The 16,607-nt window shown below is 39.4% G+C and overlaps 2 protein-coding genes across 5 annotated transcripts; one reads left to right on the forward strand and one right to left on the reverse strand.

Moving 5' to 3' along the window:
* Positions 1-897: 897 nt before the first annotated feature.
* LOC104800840 lies at positions 898-3,833 on the reverse strand. Of its 2 annotated transcripts, none has more exons than XM_010523788.1 (4): positions 3,459-3,833; positions 2,145-2,867; positions 1,375-2,058; positions 898-1,240 (listed from the first exon to the last, which is right to left on the reverse strand). In XM_010523788.1, the coding sequence occupies exons 2-4, from the start codon at positions 2,853-2,855 to the stop codon at positions 1,136-1,138; spliced, it is 1,500 nt and encodes a 499-aa protein (XP_010522090.1). In that variant the 5' UTR covers positions 2,856-2,867; positions 3,459-3,833; the 3' UTR covers positions 898-1,135. The 2 variants fall into 2 exon arrangements, with proteins under 2 accessions (XP_010522090.1, XP_010522091.1); XM_010523789.1 differs by having other exon boundaries at positions 898-1,217; positions 3,459-3,832.
* A 1,826-nt stretch (positions 3,834-5,659) lies between these two features.
* LOC104800841 (ABC transporter C family member 2) lies at positions 5,660-16,174 on the forward strand. Of its 3 annotated transcripts, none has more exons than XM_010523791.2 (27): positions 5,660-5,771; positions 6,457-6,878; positions 6,982-7,160; positions 7,247-7,286; positions 7,433-7,589; positions 7,859-7,973; positions 8,055-8,135; positions 8,255-8,279; positions 8,851-8,907; positions 9,113-9,178; positions 9,412-9,486; positions 9,708-9,815; positions 10,180-10,314; positions 10,492-10,598; positions 10,712-10,805; positions 10,950-11,117; positions 11,371-11,511; positions 11,595-11,795; positions 11,877-11,975; positions 12,111-12,263; positions 12,385-12,767; positions 12,855-13,035; positions 13,213-14,293; positions 14,404-14,525; positions 14,617-14,862; positions 14,935-15,361; positions 15,848-16,174. In XM_010523791.2, the coding sequence occupies exons 2-27, from the start codon at positions 6,549-6,551 to the stop codon at positions 15,943-15,945; spliced, it is 4,869 nt and encodes a 1,622-aa protein (XP_010522093.1). In that variant the 5' UTR covers positions 5,660-5,771; positions 6,457-6,548; the 3' UTR covers positions 15,946-16,174. The 3 variants fall into 3 exon arrangements, with proteins under 3 accessions (XP_010522093.1, XP_019056555.1, XP_010522092.1); XM_019201010.1 differs by lacking the exon at positions 5,660-5,771 and adding an exon at positions 5,848-5,917; XM_010523790.2 differs by lacking the exon at positions 5,660-5,771 and adding an exon at positions 6,211-6,353.
* The last annotated feature ends 433 nt before the right edge of the window (positions 16,175-16,607 follow it).

Here is a 16,607-nt window from a genome sequence, read left to right on the forward strand (position 1 = left end):
TTTTAGGTCCTATACATATATATATATAAACTCGTACCTTAATCAAATTTAAATCGAAATATATACGGTTTAACCAAGCTGTAACATCGCATTAAATATTTGGCATACATCTTTCACCTTTTGGGATGCGAGCTAGGCGCAGAAGCGCACAAGTCAGAGAGCTAAAATGGCAAACGAAGCAAAAACGTCACGTGGTATTATTATGGCCACAAGGCTATTTTATTTGATGAACCGTGAAACTGTATGTACATCGTTTCCATAAAACCATTTGAAACCAAATCAAATATAAATACGTGAAATAAGAAATAATATTGGGTAATGGTCCATAATTTTTTTTAGGTTCATACCTTAATCACATTTAAATAAAAATAACCCTTAGTTATTCGGCTCATAATTCCACAAACTCATTAAACTCCTATAAAATGAAGGGGGGAGGGGACTATTTTACCCTTGTAAGATATAGCATATGCAAGGACGAGCCGATTAGAAGGTTATGGGGTCACATACCAACACTTTTTTTATGAAAAAAATTTTAATTTCATTATAAATTATATATAAATCTTAATCAAAATTGTTAAATCTCCCATTACAAAATTAAATCTACACTTACTACCATACCCCAATTATAAATCTTTTTGGGGCCGCCACGCCACTGAACATATACCACCCAATCAGAATTAGCCATGTGGTGTATTTCTCATATCGCATCTTTAAGTGACTGTCGGAAAATAATGGTACAATTTAATTACACCCAACAAGGTTGTCTTTTGATTCAGATTTAATGTAGTTGAGTCCAAAGTTTAATTAATCAATTTGAATAATATATATATATAGCATATGCCACTTTGTATCTTTCATCTTTTTGGGAATTGAGCTCAATGCAAAAAGAGATTGGCAGAGGACAGAAATGGCAGATGGAGGAAATATCACATGAGCTGTCTGTACAGAGTTCATAAACATTTTCCAAGAGTGGCATTCTCTTGATCAGCCTCCTCTTTGTTGAATCTTTCGGTTTACATTTACATAAAAGAATTTAAGAGAGAGGTAAAAATCCCATTTAGATGGTCCTTTATAATTGGTGAAATTTACAGGAGAATCTTGATTTATTCCTCATTCCTGTGAAAGAAGAAAGATTTTACAGTCTCTGAATTACCTCAGGAGAGAAGATTTCAGGATTTTGCTTTTGGCTATGCCTCTGGTATAGAGTTGAGTTTCTCCTGGAATAGTGGATCATCATCATCTTTAACAAGTTAAAGAAAGCATTTTATGTTCCGTCAAACAAAACATTCGTTTGCCCAACTTTAGATTCAACAATGGACATTTAGTTAATGAATCAAGAAGAAGATTCCTGTTAAAATGGAAAGGATATGTTACCTTAAGTCCCTGCCCTGTATTGGATGTCTTGACCATTGTCTCCCACTTTGGACGGGCTCGAATCTTTGTGAAGGTTTCACTGCCAAGCGAGTTCTTGGACGACATTGTAGGCAAAGTACGCTTCAGCCATGAATCTGAAGGAGCTTTTAGCAATGGCAGAGGAAGAAGGTGTTGACGGCCATTGGAACTTTTTAGATCATTCTTATCCTCGCCAGTCTCATCCGGTTCTTGCATGCATTTCTTGCTTGGCACTTCAGTTTCGGATCGAGCATTTTGATGGGCATTCACTTTTAGGCTTCTGCATTCACTCAACTCCTGGACCGGTGAATGACACTTGGACTTGACTTGTACCTTTGCGTCTGTGTCTGGGGGTTTGGCCGTATGTACAGTATCTACATACAAAGTTTTCTCGAGGCAAAGTTCCAATGTATTATCATCACTGGCCAATAGCTCTCCAAAGTTTTTGCTGGTTTTACTACGTGAATCGTTTGTACTGGTCTGAAAATTCTCAGGTTTCTCCTTTCCTTCAGCTTTAGGAGATCCTTGTAGAACCGACCCATTTTGTTTCTGTGTTTCACAAGCACTTTGGTTAGGTTGTGTGCTTGACTTCACCTTGTCTTCTTGCATATCTGTTTTCTGGCATGTCTGGGTTGACCTCTGTTCCTGTCGAGCTCCATTGACATGCTATAAAGAAAGAGAGCAATCTGATCAGAGAAAAGACAGAATACCACAACATGAAAGGAAACAGGTGAAGGGAAAAATGACAGTACCTTGTAGTCATTTTCATGATAATGTGTAGAGTTCGGAAAAATGCGACGCAAACTACGCACAGAAACAGCCCTTTGGGCTTGCATTCTCACGGGAATGACCTTCTTCATTTGCCTTGGCTGTTCTTTTGGTGGTAAAGGCGGGTTTCCAGACAGATGCTGAGGTGTTTCTGATGCCATGGCTTTAGCCTGTCCCATCAAGAGATCCCGCGTTTGTGGATCGCTTGAGAAGATTCCCGAGGGCTTTGTTTCTGGACCATCTGACCCATTTACACCACTGGCACTGCAGTTCAAGAAGAATGATTCAGATCTTGCATCCTCATCGTAACTTTTTGTACCTTCAGCAACGGGGCTCTCGTAAGCCGAAACATTCCCCCTTTTCATATGGACAGAAACTTTAGTTTCAGCCTTTCTCCCCGGCTCTTGATCTTGAGGATTCAATGTCCGACCAGGAGGAAGCTTCGGCGCAAAGTGTTGCTTCATGCCTGATCCGCTTTCACCTTTTGGTTTTCCTGGCTTGTGCTCCCAATGAAAGGGGATAGTTCCCGGGTTTCGGACAGGACCTGATCTTGTCTCAGACTTGTGAACCGGAGGATCAAACATACCGGGTGCTGAATCACGAGATCTTGTCGCGTTCTCGGGCCGCCTAATGGATAGAAGGGGACGGTGGAAATCTAGTTGTTGTTTCCCTTCCATCAAGCTCTCTTGCAACATGCGAGAGGTTTTCTGCATAATGGAGTAATCAAATCAAACCAAAATCATCATCAAGAACAATTTCCAGGACTAAGCAATACATTCAAAACATTCTCAACATCATTTCAAACACCTCATGATTTCAAGAAAACTCTAATCAGATTCAGGGTCACATCCCAAACAAAAGAAAAGTTTGAACCATTCCTGAACACACAACGAATAATTATCTCCAGAACCTCTCGTTGATGATCATACATCATTTTCTTTGCAAACGCAGAGAAAACTAATTCAGATCTTCATTTTCTTCCCCTAAAATTTTCTTGGGAAACAAACAGATGGATTTGTGATAAAATAAGCTCCAGAAAACCAAAAAACGAAACAGATTTCGAGAAAATTTCTGGGTCCTGAAAAAAATAAATCAAACCTATGAGTGTCTGCAGACTCTGCAACCAAGCACAATCTTAATAGCAAAGCACAATACAGAACACAACATTGGGCTGTAAAGCATATGAATTCATGAATGATCACAACGAAATAACCAAATTAAGAAGAACAATCTATCTATACACACGTACAGAAATATCTGCGAGCTTTTGCTCATAAAAAAAAAAACAAAAAACAAACCTAGTTTGAGTTCGTTTAGGCGGAAACGAAGCGGATTTCGAGAAATTGATCACTCAACTCCGAGTTGTTGCTATGAAATGAACGCTGCAGAAGGAGACGACACATAGACGTGGAAATACCAGCGAGATAACGAGGGATTCAATGCGGAGAGAGAAGGGGAATTGACGAAATTATAGAGGGGAAGTGATTGGGGAGAGGGAATGAAGAAGAGAGAAGAAACGAATCATATGAGGTTTTGTATTGTATGATTCTTGCTTCGCCTTTCTTCTTCTTCTTCTTCTTGACAGAGCTTAGTTGTTCTTCCATTCATGGAAGAGCCTTTTTCTCAATTTTTAAATCAAATTCATGAGACAAGAATTTGGATTAAATATTTTTTCTATTATTCTTTTTTCTCTAAAACTTCACATATATGATATATATATAAAGAAATTTCTGCAAAAACCGTATAATAACCTTATTATATATGTTATTATATCTGGACACTTAAACACACTATATATTTTAAAAAACATAGAACACACAATCATGAAGAAAAGAATCTAGAGACACACACATATATATATATATATACACATGTATGTATATATAGTTTTCTTTTCGTAGATTACAAAATATATATCGTCTCTCTACATGACCAACATATAAAAAAGAATACGTATAAAGGGTAAAACACAAGGCCTGCTAGGTTGTCAAAATTACAAAAAACGACCGAGGATAGCGACCAAGACAAGAAAATGATACGTTGCTTTTATATCTTGAAAATGTTTTTTATGTACAAATTGTTTTTTATTTAATTTCTTTTTTATCATAACTGCTTACAAAAAACGATGTCTTGAATGAAAAATGTATAATTTGGAATTACAAATAGTAAACCTAATAATATTTTTATCTCTAGTTGATAATAACAATGATATATATCCACCTCAAGTCAAGTCTATGGTTTATTCAATCGGAACCCATATGCACGTGACGTGTGGTGGTACCATTTTTGACCTTTTAAAATAAATATGTAAAATGATGAAACTAGTCGATAATAACAATAATATCATTTGTGTTGTGCATTTTTTGCTTCGTCTTGTTGATCTTATAGCTTAAAAAATTAGTATATTAGAAGTAAACGATATATTGATAGTATATCTATATATATATATATATATATAGAAGTAAAAAAATATTTAACGGATTTTAGATTAATTTGGAATTTTTTAAAAAAGTTTAGATATTTCTATAATATTTTTGAAAAGTTCAAGTATTTATATAGAAGTTTTACAATTCGGATATTTATTTGAACATATATTGAAATCGAACGACGAACATGAATTATATTTTGATGAAAGTATGATAATCGTGTGAATGAGAAATTAAGTGGTCCTTTGACAAGAAAAAAAAAAGAAGAAACTTTTGTATCACTGTTGTTGTGCTGTATCAATGAATAGTTTCTCTCTGCCCGTAAAATATTCGAACGTTCAATTATTTTTCCTTATAATATCTTCGATAATATTAAACGAACACATCGAATACCAATTTTTTTATATACTATATAATCATTATAATCTTGTGAACGTTCTAATTTATTCATGATATTGGCAAGCCAGTGTACTGCTACAACGCATCTTATACAAAGTCTTTATTAATTATATCATGAGATCTTACCAAAAAAATAAAAATAAATTGTTTTATAAATCCAAGAGTGTTGTTTCTCACGTGCTTCCTTTTTGTATTTGGTCGAGATTTTCTGTGTGGTCCGGCCATTGTCGTACGCATTAGTACCTGCGACCTTTTTTTCTTGGTCCTTAATTATTATTTCATTATTTTATATCGCAGCGTTGAGTTTCCCATCGTAATAACAATAATATCATTATTATTATTTTTAAATTGAAGATAAATATTTAATGTGATTTATTTGATTATTATAATAAATTTATTCGACCGAATATATCGTATGGAAATAAATTTTAGACTAATCGGATTAAAAAAACGCAAAAAAAAAACACGTTAATAAAAGAGTAGGGCCCACAGGGAATTTTGACTGGGGAATCCCATGTGAATCAGAGAGGCCCAACAGCCCGACGCAAGCTGGCTCTCCTTGTGGCCCCATTGTCACGTGACCTCTGCCTTTCCTTGCTTCACTCCCCCACGTGACCTCCCCTCCCCTCTCTCTCCCTCCTCTCTCTCTCTCTCTCTCTCTCTCTCTCTCTCTCTCTCTCTCTCTCTCTCTCACTCATCGAGCTGAGGAGAGATATACCCACTTTTTCTCCCAGCCCAAACGAGTTCATAGATTCGTCAAATATTGCAAATATCTCTCTGTCGGAGGTAAACTTTTCTGCTTTTTTTTTTCCTCTCCTCTTCCCCCTTGAAAATGGGCCAAGTTTGTAGATTTCGAATCTTGTCGATTTGAATTCGTGCTTTTTACGAGATCTTGTCTTGATGATGAGTTGTTCTTCAGAGAAGCAATTCTGGTTTGTTTTCTTTCTTGCTTGTGGGGAAAGAAATTTTTTTTCTTCTGGGGTTTGTTCTCCGAGAAAATGTGCTTCGACCCATTTGATTGGAGAGACTTTGCTTTTTGTTGCCTGTCACTGTCTCTCTTTTTGTGATTCTGGAGATAAATTAAAGTACGTGTCTATCGAAAGGTGAAAGCTTTTTTTCCCCCTTTTCGCGCGAATGTTATCATGACTTGTTTTTCTCCATACGTTTTTCATGTGTGGCCCATTTACTCCAATTGAGTATAAAAATGAAATGAGAAGATATTTGGGTCCTTTTCCGTTTCTGATGCTTGGGTTCTCTGTGTTTTTTTTAGTAATTGGTGATGTCCGGTGGGATTCTCTGTGTGTTGATTCTTCTTTTCTATAGTTTCTAGTTGGGTTGTGTACTTATGTGTTCTCCATAGGAGCTTCTGTAAGTTAGATTCTGACCATTGATACAGAATTTCACATTCAGACAAACAGAAAAACTCAATATGTATGTTTTCTGTGCTCAAATTCCATGTTTGTTATTGCAGGTAAAAAGGGTTGTTTGTAACTTAGTATGAACCGTGTCTGAGGGTATAAGCGTTGAAGCTGGGCTTTCTTGTTTTAACGGGAAAGAGCTATTATGGGGTTTGAGCCATTGGAATGGTACTGCAAGCCGGTGAAGCATGGCATATGGACAAGAGCAGTGGATAATGTTTTTGGTGCATACACGCCTTGTGCAACCGGCTCTTTGGTTGTCGGTATCTCTCACTTGATTCTGTTGGGTCTGTGCCTTTATCGGATATGGCTCACAGCAAAGGATCACAAGGTGGAGAGGTTCTGCTTGAGGTCAAAACTTTATAGTTATTTGCTGGGGTTGTTGGCTGCTTATGGTGCTACTGAGCCTTTGTTCAGATTGATCATGGGAATCTCAGTGTTGGATTTAGATGGATATGGGGTTCCTCCATACGAGGTGTGTCCGGTCTCACTTTCTGTTTTTTTGGTTGGATCCTCTAAGCAGTTATGTTCTGTATCTTTTGCCTTATTGCTAATGTTGTTTTATGGTTTTTGGACAGACGTTCATCTTGTTCCTCGAAGCTCTTACTTGGGGATCTGTATTTGTCATGATCGTTCTTGACACTAAGATATATATCCGTGAATTCCGTTGGTATGTCAGATTCGGTCTCATCTATGCTCTCGTAGGGGACATGGTCTTGCTAAAACTTGTTCTCTCTGTAAAGGAGTTCTGTGACAGGTTGGTAAATTTTGGATTTTTATAATTTATGCAAGTTTATTTTCCTTTTTGATGTCATTGCACTTATGTTTCAATTTTTTTCGCAGTTCTGTACTCTATCTTTACATCAGCGAGGTTGCCATTCAGGTTTGCATACTTGATCTCCTTTAGACATCCCACAAGCCCTTGAAGGATTTCAGCATTATAGATTTTCCCTGTGCTGTGTGTATAGCGCTCGGGTAAGGTTATCTTTTCATGATGAAGAAAGAGGGTGGTTTTTGGATTTGATTCAGGTTCTGTTTGGAATCCTCTTGTTTGTGCATCTTCCTGATTTGGACCCTTATCCTGGTTACACACCATTACGGGTTGAAACTGTGGATGATTACGAGTATGAAGAACTTCCTTCTGGAGAACAAATATGTCCTGAAACCCGCGCGAACTTATTTGCCAGTATGTTACTCCTCATTCTTGTCATTCTTGGCATTTTGGTTGGACAGAAATTGATTATGTTTACTTTTCTAACAACTGATGCTTCCCCAAATTTCAGGAATTCCTTAAGGAGAGGATAACTAATAACTGATGCTTTCTTGACGTTATTTGATTTATTTCCTGCTCTATATAGAAACGAACTCAGGGAAATTGGATTGAACAATATTCTTCGTCAGCTCTTGAAGTTTGACTAAAAATTTCCTTATGTCTCTTTCTTTCTTTGGTTGCAGGAATCTTCTTCTCATGGATGAATCCACTGATGACTCTTGGATATAAAAGGCCTCTTACGGAGAAGGATGTATGGCATCTGGATACTTGGGATCGTACCGAAACTCTAATCAGGAGGTGCCTGTTTCTATTTGGATTAACGTTCTTAAAATATCTATGGCCAGCATGGTTGTTTGATGTTTTCTGTATCTTGTTTAGCTTCCAGAGATCCTGGGGTAAGGAACTAGAAAAGCCGAAACCATGGCTTCTGAGAGCATTAAATAGCAGTCTTGGAGGAAGGTAAAGACAAACACTTCTCATGACATGGTGTTTTTTTCTCGTCTCTTTGTGTGATTCCTTTGTTTTATCCTTTTGTCTGGAGCTGTATATCTTATGGAACCTATTTCTGAATTTTGTAGGTTTTGGTGGGGAGGTTTTTGGAAGGTACTTTGTTCTTCCTTGTTTGCAATGTTGACCTCTCCCCTTATCCGATTGTATGACTTGGTTTAATTATGAAGCTCAGCAAGGCCTGGTCAATTTTTTACTTGCTTGATTGATACCTTTGGAGGTCTCATCTCTCTGATCTTACATGGGAGACATTAGCTAGGAAGAAGTATACATTTTACTTTCATTTATCGCGTGGAAGACGTTGGGCTGATGTCCCGGTTCTTCTATTATCATCAGTTTATCTCTTCTTGCCTTCTACGTCATTTGCTGGGTTGCACTCTGCACTATTTTTGTGGTTTACTCTCTCGCCATTGTGTTGTTTGTTAAAAAGCTCCTTTCTTTTCTTTGTGATAAGAAAGTCCCATGACTAAGTTTGTCTGTTAAAGGAATAAAAAGACCAAGGATGTCTGGTGGATTTGAGCAATTTTAAGTGCTAAAACTGGTCTTGTTGCCCATCAGTAGGGAACTAGTTATTTTGTCCTCTGAAGCAGATGCTATTTGTCTTCTTTATTTCTCTTAAAGGTTTTGTAAGATTATTAAATGTATATATATTCGTTTTTCTGTACAGATCGGAAATGATCTTTCCCAATTTGTGGGGCCTCTTTTACTGAATCAGCTCCTAAAGGTTTGTTCTTTCCCCTTCTTTCCACAGTACTATAACTAACATAACGCATGCCACCTAAACTTCATCTATCATAAACCTTCCTGATGGAGTTGGTCCCAACCAAATTATGGGTCTTTTTTGTTTGTTGAAAGTCCTTAGAATAAGTTGCCCTTTGAGTGTTTTTTCTTGAAAAAATCTCACTTTGTATTTGTGAAACAATCTGCAGTCAATGCAACAAGATGATCCAGCTTGGAAAGGCTACATCTACGCTTTCTCAATCTTTGTCGGAGTGGTACAAACAAAAGCACCTCCCTTTTCTCACTATCTTCGTGTTCTTCTGCATCATCATCGTGTTAACTGATTTTTTTTCAAGACTACGTGCTCGATATTAGCATCAGTTACACATGTTTGTACTATCTAGTATTTTCCTCCAACTTGGTTGCACTTTCTAAAGTGCTTATATGATATAGCGGAGGGCGACACTTTCATTCTTGAGTGCCTGACCTTTGGTGTGCATATTTTCAGGTGTTGGGTGTGCTATGCGAAGCTCAATATTTTCAGAATGTGATGCGTGTTGGTTACCGGCTAAGATCTACGCTGGTAAATTCAGTTTCTCTTCAGTGGTTTCCATTTAATAACTGTGGCTTTCTTTTTCTGCCATTCATGTTCTGCTGAAGTAGCTGTAATCCATGTTCTGCTGATGCATTTTCTTGAAGCCATGACCTTGGCATTTTCCTCGCAATGGTGGTGGATTGTTAATATTATTGCGGTGAATGAATGAAATGTTTCTGTTTTTTTAATATGTCTTCAACCTTTATCAGATTGCTGCTGTATTTCGCAAATCGCTGAGGCTAACTAACGAGGGCCGTAGGAAATTTCAAACCGGAAAAATAACTAACCTAATGACAACTGATGCTGAATCCCTTCAGGTGTGTATCTTAATTGCCTTTTCCCTGTTGTTTCTTGACATGTGGTAATACTTCATATTCTTTTGATACTCAGAGGCGATTCTTGAATCTTTAAAACGCCTTTACTAAGATTATCTCCTTCCCGAACAGGATCTACTAATTTGCTTGCATGAAACTTGATGCATTTTGATTCCTTGCTAATGTGTCATTGGAGTTTCGGAAGATGGATTTCCTTCGAATTTTTATTTATTTTCTTGCAAATTTCGACCGACTCATCCATAGAAAGAAGATAAGGTTACGGCCTTCACTCACACAATGGCTTCTGGTGTAACTATGGTGCAAATGCTGTTCTAAATACTAAAGAATTTTGCCTCCTTCATGACAGCAAATTTGCCAATCACTGCATACGATATGGTCGGCTCCATTTCGTATAATCATATCGCTGGTCCTCCTCTATCAGCAACTGGGTTTCGCCGCTCTCATTGGTGCACTGATGCTGGTGCTTATGTTCCCTTTACAGGTCATTGTGCTTTACTGTCTCTTCGGTCTCTTTTCCTCGAATGCTGTTTCGCTCTTTACTTCTGTTATGTTTTTCATTTGTAACCCAAATGTTACTGCTTCTCTCTTTACGGGTTTGATGTTACGGCAATATTACCGTAATTGACATTCATTTGTTTTCTCCATTTTGTTGGAACAGACTGTTATTATAAGCAAAATGCAGAAGTTGACGAAGGAGGGCTTGCAGCGTACTGACAAGAGAATCGGTCTTATGAATGAGATTCTAGCAGCGATGGATACAGTAAAGTATGAAACCGTACATTTGGATTCTACGGAGATGGGCTAGATAGAAAGCTTCTATAGAAAGAGAAACATGAAAAATCTGATTCAATTTTGACGATTGAACCAAAATGCTGCAGGTGTTATGCTTGGGAAAACAGTTTCCAGTCCAAAGTTCAAACTGTACGGGATGACGAGTTATCTTGGTTCCGCAAAGCACAACTGCTTGGAGCGGTAAGGCGAAAATCTCTTCAATGAACACCTTTTAGTGAATATCGGTTTTGCAACATTTGCGTAAAGCGTATTTCGGAATGCTCCTCTCTTTAAAATTTTATATTTCTTACTCAATTCCTGTTCTTTCCCTTTGTTCTTCTACAGATGAATATGTTCATATTAAACAGCATTCCTGTCCTTGTGACTATTGTTTCGTTCGGTGTGTTCTCGTTGCTTGGAGGAGATCTGACACCTGCTAGAGCATTTACAGCGCTTTCTCTTTTCGCCGTGCTTCGTTACCCCTTATTCATGCTTCCCAACATTATAACTCAGGTGATCTCTTTTGTGTCCCGATGTTTTTTTATTCCTTATCTTATCCAGTTGCATATGTTTAGGGGCATTCTGTTCTGAATTTTAGCTTGAATTTGAAGTAGATGAGCTTTAGGGGCATTCTGTTCTGAATTCCAGAAGCAGAAACCGAAATGATTTATTAGTCTCGTAATATCTGTTCAATCTGATTAATTGTTCACGCTTTTCATGTTCTTAAGTTATTTCGAGATTCTGATAAAGCTTTACGTATATATAGGTGGTGAATGCTAAGGTATCATTAAACCGTTTGGAAGAGGTGTTGTCGACAGAGGAGAGGGTTCTTTTACCCAATCCTCCAATTGAACTGGGAGAACCAGCCATCTCGATAAGGAACGGATATTTCTCTTGGGATTCAAAGGTCGTTATCTGTTTATTCTATACCATACACCTTTCATAATTGAAACGTAGAAAATATAATGGTTAGTTTGTGATCATATGCAGGCAGATAAGCCGACACTGTCAAATATCAACTTGGATATACCTGTTGGTAGCTTAGTTGCGGTGGTTGGCAGTACAGGAGAAGGAAAAACTTCCTTGATATCTGCCATGCTCGGTGAACTTCCTGCAGTATCTGATGCGGTAGTAACTCTTAGAGGATCCGTTGCTTATGTCCCTCAAGTTTCGTGGATCTTTAACGCAACTGTAAGTTCTTCCGTGTTTTTAGCTGGAGAATTCTCTTCACATATTATCGAGGATATGCTCATCGTATGCATATTTCTGTAGGTACGCGACAATATATTATTCGGCTCTCGTTTTGACCACGAGAAGTATGATAGGGTGATCGATGTGACAGCCCTGCAGCATGACCTTGAGTTACTGCCTGTAAGTTTTGTTTGTACCCGACTCCTGCTTTTACTTCTTTCTGTTTTTACATTCTCGTTCTCTCGATAAATGGGAATTCTCGTCTAAGTTTTCGTGTATCTAAGTTTTTTCCGGTTTCTTTCTCGTGATTGGCAGGGTGGTGATCTCACAGAGATTGGAGAAAGGGGTGTAAACATTAGCGGAGGACAAAAGCAGAGGGTTTCTATGGCTAGAGCAGTCTATTCAGATTCAGATGTGTACATCTTCGATGACCCTTTAAGTGCTCTCGATGCTCATGTCGGTCAGCAGGTAACAAGAGAACTGGCTCTTTCCGATAACATGGGACTGATAATTCCTTTCTGCATTTATCGTGTCCTATATCATGTTTTTGTATATCGAGGGAAAGCTTACTCATACTTTACTATTTCAGGTTTTCGAGAAATGCATAAAAAGGGAACTGGGGCAGAAGACGAGAGTTCTCGTTACAAACCAACTCCACTTTCTCTCACAAGTCGATCGGATTTTACTTGTCCATGATGGCACAGTGAAAGAAGAGGGAACATACGAAGAGCTATCGAGAAGCGGCCCTCTGTTTCAACGGTTGATGGAAAACGCGGGGAAAGTCGAAGAATATGCCGAAGAAAATAGAGAATCTGAGACAGATCAAACTTCTTCAAGACCCATTGTGAATGGAACAACAAATGATCTACAGAAGGATGGAAAAGATTCAAAGAAACCTAAAGAAGGAAACTCTGTGCTCATCAAACAAGAAGAACGGGAAACTGGAGTTGTGAGTTGGAAAGTTCTGAAGAGGTAACTTAAAACATTCGTTTTTTTTCCACCCAGATGCATCTTTTCCGCTCTCAGAATGAATAATCCGGTCTTTATCGAGTTCTTCAGGTACCGGGATGCACTAGGAGGTTCATGGGTAGTGATGGTACTGTTTTCATGCTATGTCATGACAGAAGTATTTCGGGTTTCAAGCAGCACATGGTTGAGTGAGTGGACTGATTCATCATCCCCAAAGAGCCATGGACCTGGTTTCTACAATCTCGTTTACGCTCTTCTTTCGTTTGGACAGGTAACGGGTTGTGTTTCATTCAGTACTCATTCTGATAAGTTTGTTAATCGGTTTTTCGTAACAAGGGTATGCTAAAAGGAGGAAACTTTTCTCCTTTTATTTACCGACGAAACGAAATGATATGTAAGGCATAACATTTCTGATGGTATTGCATTGATTTGCTGTTTCTTGTTTCAGGTTTTGGTGACATTAACCAACTCATACTGGCTGATCACTTCCAGTCTATATGCAGCCAAAAGGCTGCATGATGCTATGCTTGGTTCTATACTGAGAGCTCCAATGGTGTTCTTCCACACCAATCCTCTTGGACGGATTATCAATCGTTTTGCGAAAGATCTCGGAGATATTGACAGGAACGTCGCTGTATTCGTAAACATGTTCATGGGTCAAGTCTCGCAGCTTCTTTCAACTGTTGTCTTGATTGGAATTGTGAGCACTTTGTCCTTGTGGGCGATCATGCCTCTCTTGGTCTTGTTTTATGGAGCTTACCTCTATTACCAGAGTACGGCTCGTGAGGTGAAGCGGTTGGATTCCGTTTCGAGATCGCCCGTTTATGCGCAGTTCGGAGAAGCACTGAACGGCCTATCGACAATCCGTGCTTACAAGGCGTATGATCGGATGGCTGAGATCAACGGAAGGGCGATGGATAACAGTATCAGATTCACTCTCGTGAACATGAGCGCGAACCGATGGCTTGCGATCCGTCTGGAAACTTTGGGCGGTCTCATGATCTGGCTAACAGCCTCGTTCGCCGTTATGCAGAACGGAAGGGCGGAGAACCAACAAGCGTTTGCATCTACGATGGGTTTGCTTCTCAGTTATGCTCTGAACATCACTAGCTTGTTAACGAGCGTTCTGAGACTCGCGAGTTTGGCCGAGAACAGTTTGAATGCGGTTGAGCGTGTTGGGAATTACATCGAGTTACCATCGGAGGCTCCACCCGTCATTGAAAACAACCGTCCTCCTCCCGGATGGCCGTCTTCCGGATCCATAAAGTTTGATGACGTTGTTCTACGTTACCGCCCTCAGTTGCCTCCCGTTCTTCATGGGGTTTCCTTCTTTATTCCACCTACGGATAAGGTTGGAATCGTTGGAAGGACTGGGGCCGGGAAATCGAGTCTACTGAACGCGTTGTTCCGAATTGTGGAGCTGGAAAAAGGAAGGATCTTGATCGATGAATGCGATATCGCCAAGTTCGGACTCATGGATCTGCGTAAAGTACTCGGAATCATTCCACAATCGCCGGTTCTTTTCTCAGGTATATCTTAGATTCACGATGATTCCTGTCACTCGCTCTCTTCCCTCGATCTTACAGCTCCGATGATAATGAATGTTATGTTAATATCCGACATGCTATTTTTCATATAGGATCTGTGAGATTTAACCTCGACCCGTTTAACGAACACAACGATGCTGATCTCTGGGAAGCTCTGGAGAGGGCTCACCTGAAGGATACTATCCGCAGGAATCCTCTCGGTCTCGATGCCGAGGTACTTAGATGCTTTCATGTCTCGGAATCAAAAGTATTCCCATTCTCTCCAATTGTTAGTAATCTGTTTTCATTTTGCCCTTTTCGGGTAGGTGTCGGAGGCGGGAGAGAATTTCAGCGTCGGGCAGAGGCAGTTATTGAGTCTTTCGCGTGCGCTATTGCGGCGATCTAAGATACTTGTACTCGACGAAGCGACTGCAGCCGTCGATGTTAGAACCGACGCTCTCATTCAGAAGACAATCCGAGAAGAATTCAAGTCATGCACGATGCTAATCATCGCTCACCGCCTTAATACCATCATCGACTGCGACAAAATCCTTGTCCTCGACTCTGGCAGAGTACGTAGATCCTCTTTTTCCTCTCCGGTTTTGATTCCTTCTCGGCTGATTCGTTTGTCTAAATCAATTCAGGTTCAAGAATTCAGTTCGCCCGAAGAACTTCTCTCGAGAGAAGACAGCGCTTTCTCGAAGATGGTTCAGAGTACAGGAGCCGCAAATGCAGAGTACTTGCGTGGTTTGGTGCTCGAAAACAGGCGACCCCGAGGGGACGATGACGACGGCCCGAGACAGATGGAGGGACAGAGGAGATGGATGGCGTCTTCTCGCTGGGCTGCGGCCGCTCAGTTTGCGTTGGCTGTGAGCCTGACTTCGTCGCATAACGATCTTCAACGACTGGAGATTGAAGACGAGAGCAGTATCCTGAAGAGAACGAAGGATGCCGTTGTAACTCTACGCAGCGTTTTGGAAGGGAAACACGACAGAGAGATCGAGGAATCGCTCGTTGAACGCGAAATCTTGAGGGAGGGCTGGTGGTCGTCCCTCTACAAAATGGTCGAAGGTAAACTCCGCCTAACCAAATTGGTTATTTCGTTAATAACTGAATATCCGAACAAATCCGAACCGAATAATATCCGAACCAAATTCGATATAAACCGAAATGGTTACAATTTCTCTAAAACCGAACCCAAATCGAACCGAATAAAAAATATCTGAAAAACCGTAATTTTCTTAAAAAAACGATTACTTTTATTGTAACCGAACCCGAACCCAAACCTAAACCGTATTCAATATAAAAACCAAACGATTATAGTATTTTTAAAATCGAAATAACCGAAACCCGAAGAATCCACCCCAAAAGGCTTACCTGCAAATTTTCCATATCTTTGTCTGATGTCTGGAAAAAGTCTCGAAGTCCTCTGCTGAAACGATGAACCCGAAACTCGTAAAAATCGGTTTTTTCTTATTCTGTTTTGGAATCCTTTGATCTTGTTTGCGGAATCTTGAATCTTGATCTGAGTGTATGTGGGTTGAATCTGGGTGGCAGGGCTGGCGGTGATGAGCAGACTGGGGAGGAACAGAATGCAGCACCCTGATTACAACTTCGGTGCCAAATCTTTTGATTGGGATAATGTCGAAATGTAGACCAAAGTTAGGTCTCCGCCTCTGTTAACCTCGAGACCCATTTTGATGGCGAGACTGAATTCTGATTTCCTTGTGATCCACGGAAGATGGAAATGTCATTTGATTGTTTTGCTTGTTTAACACGTAACCAGAGAGAGAGTGATGTACGAGGTAATTCAGAAAATGGATTCAATTGCTCGAGGTATTTAATTGCAGAAAACATAATGCATGAATGTATGCATGGCCTCCATATTCGTGTATATATATATATGTATGTATGTATGTATAGATGAAAGAGCAAAGTCGAAATTCCAGAGAGTTTCACGTAAGCCATGACGCTGGCAGAGCAGAAACCTCCGAGTCTCTTGCGACTTCACGTGGTCCAAATGACAAACGATCTTTTGTTCTTTCTCGTCACTTCAACACCAAAGAGTTCATGTTCTACTTTTTTTCTTAAAAAAAAAAACAGAGAATTTTTTAGTTATGATTTTTGAATTCTGCCGATTTACTGTCCAACTCAGAAACTACAGTAATCATGTTGAAGGAAGAAAAATAAAGATTGGATCTTTAATATATAAATTATCCATAATTTCTGTATACGCACGCACACACGTGTGTGTATATATGTATATGTGAATATGTGATTGTGTATGTCGGCCAACCCATATCCATGGGAATCTCTA

Source organism: Tarenaya hassleriana, unplaced genomic scaffold, assembly GCF_000463585.1.
Source record: "Tarenaya hassleriana unplaced genomic scaffold, ASM46358v1 Cleome7, whole genome shotgun sequence".
In the NCBI taxonomy this organism is placed as follows: domain Eukaryota; kingdom Viridiplantae; phylum Streptophyta; class Magnoliopsida; order Brassicales; family Cleomaceae; genus Tarenaya; species Tarenaya hassleriana.